Below are 8,419 nucleotides of genomic sequence, written 5' to 3'. Positions count from 1 at the left end.
GTGGTACCAGGGTGGCACATTTCAGGGCAATAATCTTGTATACTAAAGACAGCACAAACAGAGGAGCACAGAACTCCCTGAGGACATCAGCAAGGTGCAGATACGGAGCAGGGCATGGTGCAGCCGTTTGCACCAGTCCAAAGTGACTGTATACACTGCTTCTGATCTCATGTACTCAGGTATAAATGAGGTGTAACTCCATGACAGCCAATGGAGGCCATCCAGTGTGAAACTGGTGTAAGGTCAGAACTGAACCCTACCCTATGGGTGTGAATTGGGGACAAGGGCCACCAGCCCCTCAGGAGAAGCTTGTCAAAGGGGTGGAGAGGGCTGGAATGGGCTTGGGAAGTGCAGTGGACAGATCTACAGCCTCAGGCCAGGGGTAACATGACACCAGTGAGGTCTGATTCTGTTGGCGGTGGTTGGACCTGCAGCTGTCCCTGACGTGGAGGAAGTCACAGGCGTTCAGGACCTCCGTGGCGGAGGGATTCCCACAAGACCTCTTCCACTCAGCTTCCCAAGAACTCAGTTCAACTCCATTCCCGTCACTCAGGTCACTACATTGAGCCTACGGCGAAGCTATGCTAAGTTGATCAGACTCAAGTGGAAGGGGTGAGGATAGGGCATACCGGTACCACCCATCCAAAGTGACCCGGCCACCCTCTTTTTTATAGACATGTATACATGCCATTGCATCCCCTGTTTGGGGATGAGCGTGCTCCCTTTGCGGAACCCAGTTCTTGTACAGCATGCACTGTCCTTGCACATCATTCTCTTTGCCTCAGCTCACCTTCCAAGCTTCGCTTATCCATTATTATCTTGTCCATTGTCAGTCGTTCCCTGAGGATCCCCCCTTATCTTAGCTAGCACAGACAGTCTGTTTCCAGCCTGCTGCTCCACTTACCTCCCTAATCCTGTCTCCCAAGAAATAAGGCCTCACCCATGTCCAATTACTCATGTCAAGCCAGCCTACATATTGAAGGGGCCCCAGGGGAACGATGCTCCCTGAGGCACCCCCCTCCTCCAAGCTTGGCTTCCCAGAACAGAGTGGCAAGGGGTCTGCCTGGAGAGAGATGTCTCAGCCGTAAAGCAGGCAGGGTCACTCCTGTGCTGGCTGGGAGATTGGCTGGGGGTGAGACGGGAACTGTGGGAGGTGGTGCAGAGCAGGGAGATGTGCTGGACGTGTGCATGGCCCTCCCTGCTCCAGCACGGACTTCACTGCCGGCTTCTCTGCTGCCCCTACTCTAGGGCACATCTGCAGCCATACAGCTATGTGGTCAGCAAGCCCCTGGGCCGGAACTCCTACAAGGAGCAGTACCTCTCTGTCTACAGGTAAGGATCCAGCAAACAGCCAGAGCTAGTGACAGTACTAGGTGTTTTCACCTCAGGTGATGTCCAAAGCATCCCCCACGATCTTGAGTCTCCTGCCCAGCCACTGCTGCTCTCTGCATGCAGGCGCCTGGGCTAGGGTTGCCGATTTGATAATATTTAAAAACCGGAACCTCCCCAGCCCCGTCCCTTCCCCTGAGGCCACATCCTACCCCACCTCTTCCCCTGAGGCCCCACCTCTGCCATGCCTCTTCCCCAAGCCTCTGCCCCTTCCACGCCTCTTTCCCATGATGCCCTGCCCCATCCACTCCTCTTCCACCTTCCCTCCTGTCACTCACTGCTTTTCCCCTCCCACCCCTCTACCCAGGTCAGGAGGGACTCACTTGCTTTGCTGGTGCTTGGAGCTGCAGCCACGTGATGCAGGTAGGAGGCAGCCCTGGCTAAATAGGGGCTGATGTGGGTGATGACTTGGCGCCTATCAGGCCTGCAGTAACTGGACATTGGATGTCTGCTCAGTAGATCTGGCTGGATCCTATCAGGTCCCCTTTTCGACTGGACTTTCCAACAGAAAACCAGGCACTTGGCCACCCTATCCTGGGTGCACCAGGACCCACCCTAGAGTGGAGCCACCTGATTGTGTGTGGTCATTCCATCTCTCCTCCTGGCAGGACGGGTGTGGTGTCGGTGGTGAACAGTTACTACTATGATGACGGCTGTGAGCCCTGTGGGAGCGACACCTTCAGCAGGGAGCCCTTCATCTTGAAGTTCTCCTCCCCCTACACAGGTAAGCGGGGCCCAGGAATCTCTCTGCCCCATGGCACTGGGAGAAGCAGCACCCCAGGCCATCCCGCAACTAGCTAGAGAAGACCCTGCTCCCCCAAACGCTGATCCCTCCCTCCAGGGAACAAGGAACATTACCATGGAGAGTTCGGCAAAGTCTTTGGGAATGATGCTTCAACTCAGAGACAGGCCTCGATCCAAATAGGGGGAGTGTGGGGCTGGATCCGGGCCTGGGGACTCATTCTGACTGGTATGTAGGCAGCCTGACCTAGTAGTTGGAGCGGCATTGGGCATCAGAGCCAGTCTGATACCAGGAGGTCAAAGTCTGCAACAGGCCAGAGGGCAAACTGAGGTCTGGGGTCAGGCAGGGCCAGGTTACCAGGAGCTCATTAGCAGGTCGCAGAGGCAGATATGGCAGGGAAAGCAGCCCTGAGCAGGTAGATCCCATTTAGCAGGTCTGTGGGTGGTGGGTTGGCGCTCACTGGTGCGGAAGCGCCCTGTGGACCAGGGTTCAAGACCTGCAGTCCCCAATAGGTGTGGGTCTGGATGCTGGCTTGGGGAGTGCTTGCCTGGGCTGGGGTTCAGCAGCTGGAGATGAGTTCAGCTCACTGTAGAGCCAGGTGCAGCTGGGACCCAGAGCTCAGCTGGGGGTCATGGGGGCTGTGAGTATACCCACCCTTCCTCCAGCCCACGATCCCTTTGCTCCTTGGGGTACGGCTTGGTCACGAGGGAGGGGAAGGGTGGCTGTGCACTAACGTACAAACCCCACGGCAGCCATTCTCAGGGGGGCTGAACTCCTCAGAGCAGCTGGGGAGAAGCAGCGACAGTCCTGGCCAGTGGGAGCCCAGCCTAAAGGCTTCACTGGCAACTAACCCCCTGCTCTGCAGCTTCCTTTGACAGCTGCTGCTTCAGCACAAAGCCAGCCAGGAGCACCTTTGCGGGTGACGCTGACCCAGGAGGGCAGCACCCAGGTGCAGAGGGACCAGGGGAGGCTAGTGCAGCTGACTGGAGCTGCTAGCACTGTAGGAACTGCCAAGAGACAATAGAGCGAGCACGAGTAATGGGAGACCTGGGTTCAAGTCCCAGTCCTGTCTGATTCTGAGGGGGAGGGGAAGTGTCCACACGGAGAGCATGGTCTTGGGAACGCCAGAGTGGAACAGTCCCAGATGTGTGTGTGTGTGTGTGAGAGAGAGATAGCAGGGGTGATGGGTGATGGCTCTGCGTGCACACAGAAAATGGCTGTCTGTGTAACTTGTGTCTCTGCAGAGGTGCAGGAGTTTGTGCTGGTGCCCCTGCATACACCCCCCAGCGAGGCTGTGGCAGAGATTGATGCCCTCTACGATGTCTACTTAGATGTCATCGACAAGTGGGGGACTGATGTAAGCAGATGTAGCTGGGCGCAAACCCAGCGCCTGCTGTGTGAATGAACTCACTGGTGTTCCCTCCCTCGCTTGTCTTGTCTGAGGCTGCTGCTGCCTGAATGGGATGTCAGCTGACTTGGCTGTGGAAGATCCTAGCTAGTCTATTACTCATGCCGACGCCCCCACTTCCTGCCCAGAGCCCCTCCAGCTGCTCTGTCTGCCTGGGCCAGTGCAGGTTACCAGGAACGGTCGGAGGGAGCAGCCAGGCCTGCTGCACACCACTTGCTGTGGCTGGGCACTGAGCTCTGGAGCTAACCAGCAGGGTTTGCCTCTGGTAAAGCGAATCCCTCTTCGTCCATATCCACATGCTGATCTGTGTCAAACAAAGCTGTGGAGCAGAGAGGCCCATCTGCGCTGCCCCCAACCCCTTCAGCTGTAGGCCTCAGAGCCACACCCCTCCCCAGCACACAATCCCTCTGGGACCCTTGCCTTCCCATGGTCGCTGTTTGCTCAGCCCCAACCCCACTGTGGGCAGAGTGCCCAAGGGTGGGGAGATGTGGGCTCCTTCCCACTCCCCTGCCAGGGTCTCATCACACGGATGGCAAATGAGGATCCTGGACCTGCTTCCAGCTAAATCGATGGGTTCTGCTGCTCAGCCTGGACAGCACGGGCCCAGTGTGCCAATGCCTTGAGCAATCAGGAATGGGCCATAGGCCCTTTCACCTGCTGAAACTGGGCCCAGGGCAGTGGTGACCGAAGCCAGCTGTTCCCTGATGACATTGAGCCAAGGAGGTGCACACAGCATGTCACCCTAGGGGTGGTCTTGGCACCAGAGCCCAGGCACCTGCACTGCACTCCCTCCCCAGAGCTGCTGTCTCTGGGGTTGGGCTGAGTACATCAGCAGGAGACGTGGGGGGCCCTGCCTGTGCTGCCACTGCTCTGCAGATGAAATGTCAGCCCCGTAGGCTAAGGTCATTGCGGTGTCAGGACCTCACATGTAGCTGAGCGGAAGAAAAGCCTCATGACCCCAGCCCCAGAGAAGACAACCCCCCTGTGCAGAGAAAGAACCAGCAGAATGGCAAGAGGGAGTGACAGACCCCCAGACCACCCTGTGTCAGCTCTTCCCCCTGCCTTAGCCACAAAGACACATACAGCCAAGGAGAGCAGTGGTTAGTCAGCGAGACCTCAGCTCGTGGCACTGGCAGGGCTGCCTGAGACACTCCAGAGCGAAGGGCTTGAGGTTCTTGCCTTGAATGTGTGCTAGGTGTGGGGGCTGGCCTAGCTGGGCCCCCTCTCAGTGACCTGGCACTTCCTTGGCAGAACATCATCTTCCTGGGAGACTTCAACGCTGACTGCTCCTATGTCGGGCCGCAGGACTGGCCTTCCATCCGCCTGCGCCTTCCAGTGGTTCATCCCGGACAGTGCAGACACCACCGTGTTGTACACAAACTGTGCCTACGACCAGTGAGGAGAGCTGCTGCTGCTGATCATCATCCCTAGTGCTGCTACTGGGCCTGGGCCTGGGCCTGGCAGCTGTACGAAGAAGCCCAGGGCTATATGGCTTGAGGGGGTCTCCGTCAGCCCTTCGGGGTTGGGCCGGGGTTGGGCCAGTGCTGAGGCAGATGGGCAGTGGGGTGTCATGGGAGCCTGTGCTGCCGCTGCCCAGGCTGTGCCTGTTCCACCAGTCAGTAGTGGGTTTCAGTCCCTGGGGCTGCCAGCCCCTCAGCAATGCAGCACCATGGCAGGAGAGTACTGCATGCATGCCACAGTGCATCAGATATAAGAATGACAGCAGCCCCAAGAGACAGCCCAGCACAGCCAGTGCCAGCCCTGGGGACAGGAAATAACAGGGAGGGGATGAAAAGCGACAAGGAGAGGGCTGCAGGGGGGCAGTGCTCTAGCACAGAAGGCCATCACTCATAGGACCACATCTGGGAATACTCAGAGACCATCTCAGCTGTGGAAAACCACTCCTCTGGCACAGACCCCAGACGAGGGAGACTGTCTGTAGCCCAGCCAGGACACTCATTAACCCTGATTGCCCTGTGCCGTGCTGTGGGCATGTGCTCCCCACACACCCAGGTGCAATAGGCAGCCCCGCTCTCTCCAGAAGGTTCTGAATCAGGTGTTGCTGGAACTTGGCCCTGCACATGGTGGTTTCTTGCCAATTTCACTTCCCCACGTTCAGCTGTCACTTGCCTCCACTGAGTGCAGGTCCTGTACCAGATGGAGCTGGCTGAGAGCCCGGGGTTGCTCTCGGGGGTCTAGCTGCTGGGGAGAGGGATTTCCCCCCAGGACTGCACAAACCAGGCCACCCTGTCAGCTCCCCCCAGCACTCTCCCTGGCTCCACGACTCAAGGAAGCTAGTGAGGAACCCCACCAGCAGTGCTGCCATCGCTAGCCCTGGGCTCCAGCCTGGCTCTGGGGCAGGCGAGGGCATTCCCTGCAGGGTGTGACTCTGAAGCCCAGCTGCCAGAGAAGTGCAGTGTTTAACCCTAGTCCCTTGTGGCGTGTCACAGGATCGTGGTGAGTGGCTCTGAGCTGCAGCGTGGTATGATGGCCAGATCTGCCAAGGTCAACAACTTCCAGGAGACTTTCCCACCTGCAGCGTGAGGATGTAAGTGAAGCTGGCAACCTGCCTGTGTACTCGCAGAGCAGCTAGCTGTGAGCGGGGACAACAGCTGCTAGCTAGCCAGGGGACAGCGACAGCTGGTCAGGACTGGGGCCAGGCTCAGAGATCACCGCACCCAGCTTTGCGGTGAGTCTCCGAGAGTTAAAGGCTAGTCCAGCTCAGCTACACTAAGGCCTGCTCTACACACAGGTGCTGTCCTGCTATAACTGTGGGTTTGGAGTGTGATTTTTTACTGCTGTAATTATAGGGGCAGGAACTTGTGTGGATGCAGTTATACCATATAAAGGGGCTGGATAGCTTATTCCCCTTCCCAGATGGGAAGAGCTATCCCGGGGTAAGCACTTTTAGACCAGTCTAACTCCATCCACACTAGGGGCCAAAAGGGGCACCGCTTGTGGGTGTAGACGAGGCTGGAGGCCTGATTCTCCATTGTCCTGCACCTTGTGCAGAGTGAGAGCTGGGGCAGGGTAAGAGCGGAGGATCTACAGGACAGCCTTTCACATGCATTTGGCTGTGGCATCACTGACTGCCCAAAGGGCAGGATGATGGGCCCCAGACATAGTTACATCACCTCCTGGCCAGGATACAGCATTTCCACTTGGACGGCCCTGCTGGCTCTATGCTGTACAGCTCGCGCCGCCCCAGCTGGTGGTTGCTAGTGGCCATTTTCTTATGGACATTGTGTATAATCTTCCCACACCTGCAGTTAGCCCCTGCCATTGGTTAAAACCCCAGGCCTGATCCTGCTCTCTCAGTGGGGTAACCATTGTTCTTGGCTGACCAGCAATAAACTGGTATAGCCATAGGCGCCAACTGCGTGGGTGCCCCGGGGCTGGACCACCCATGGAAAAAAAAAATAGTGGGTGCTCAGAACCCACCAACCACAGCTGTTTGGCAATGCCCCCAAACAACTAATCCAGGGCACTGTGAAGCAGCTGATGGAGATTCCATTAAACAGCTGATACGCAGTGCAGCCAAACAGCTGTTTGGTGGCTGGGGAAGAGCGGAGAGCAGCGAGTGGCAGGCAGGTGGGGGCCTCGGAGCAGGGGTGGTGTGAGGGCAGGAAGAGGTGAAGTGAAGGCGGGGTCTTGGGGGAAGGGGTGGAATGGGGGCAGGGCTTCGGGGCAGAGCAGGGGTGAAGCACCCCTTGGGAAAAATAAAAGTTAGCGCCTCTGGGTGTAGGTGAGAGAGGAGTCTCCAGCTGCTCCTTTCACAGCGCTGGGAAATTAGAGGGTGAATTACACTGAGGTCTTGGCTCTCCTCTCAGCAGTGCCATCCACTGCAGCGCATGCGTCCTGTGTTCTTACCTGATTGGATGCCACAACAGAGGGGGCTCACGGCACAGAACCATTCAGCCCCTCGGGAGGCCAGCTCCCCTGGGGTCTGTGGCTGTGTTTTGCATGTGTGTAGATGGCAGTTCTCTTGGGGGCGCTGTGTAGGCAGCATGGCCCAGTGGCTAGGGCGCAGGAACGGGCGTCGAGAGGCCAAGGGCCGGACAGCCCAGGACCTTCCCCTTGCGTGGCTTGTTAGAATGGTTGTGTGAAGTGACAGTGGCACGCTCCAGGCCAGCTCAGCCTGGAAGCATTTTACACATTCTTTGCACTGGTCTGAAAGACTCCCCAAGGCACAGGGCAGGAGAGGGTTAAACCTTAGGCTTGAATTGCGTGGCCTGTTCTCCTCACCACTCCATACCTCAGTTTCCCCTCCATAAAGGGCTCTGAGCTCGAGGGAGGAGCTGGGGGAGCCTTGGCTCATTCTGGCATTGGCCTCCTGTTCGGCAGGTGCTGCTGGCCTCGATGTCCGTGGGGTGAGCGCAGGCCGGGCATCCCCTGGTTTGCGCTCACACTCCTGCTGGGAATGCCGCCTGAGAGCTGATCTAAAACCATGCAGGGCGCTCTCCTCCCCAAAGGCAGGGAGCTGACGGGACCCCTGCATTTGATGAGTCGCCTTGCATAGGAGGATCTCAGACCACCTCATTAATATTAATTGACTGACCCTGGCAGAGCCCTGTGATGAGGGAAACTGAGGCCTGGAGCGGTTGGATGATTTGCCCAAGGCCATGCAATGAGTCAGTATCAGGGCACAGAAGAGATCTAGACACATGCTCTGCCATTAACCCATTCTGCCTCCTGCTGCACCTCCGGAAGTGCCAGGTTCCATGTGACAACAGGAGCCATGACACAAAGTCATGGACAAGCTGTATCTGATGCCTGCTGAGCAGCCCCACAACTTAGGGTCTGTGATTTCTCCCCTTTGTGTCCAGACCCTGACCGTGAGTGACCATTTCCCGGTGGAAGTGACTCTGAAGGCTCACTGA

General features: G+C 57.5%; 1 protein-coding gene across 1 annotated transcript; it reads left to right on the top strand.

Annotated features, from left to right (window-relative positions):
* The first annotated feature begins 210 nt into the window (after positions 1 to 210).
* Positions 211 to 8,419, top strand: DNASE1 (deoxyribonuclease 1). Its single transcript, XM_050968695.1, is given in 9 exon segments — positions 211 to 242; positions 1,249 to 1,332; positions 1,998 to 2,113; positions 3,376 to 3,488; positions 4,791 to 4,867; positions 4,869 to 4,934; positions 5,990 to 6,068; positions 6,070 to 6,087; positions 8,366 to 8,419. Coding segments are annotated over 9 exon segments (639 nt in total).

The sequence above is a fragment of the Gopherus flavomarginatus genome, chromosome 9 (assembly GCF_025201925.1).
Source record: "Gopherus flavomarginatus isolate rGopFla2 chromosome 9, rGopFla2.mat.asm, whole genome shotgun sequence".
NCBI lineage: Eukaryota > Metazoa > Chordata > Testudines > Testudinidae > Gopherus > Gopherus flavomarginatus.
This window is presented reverse-complemented; position numbering and strand designations above follow the sequence as displayed.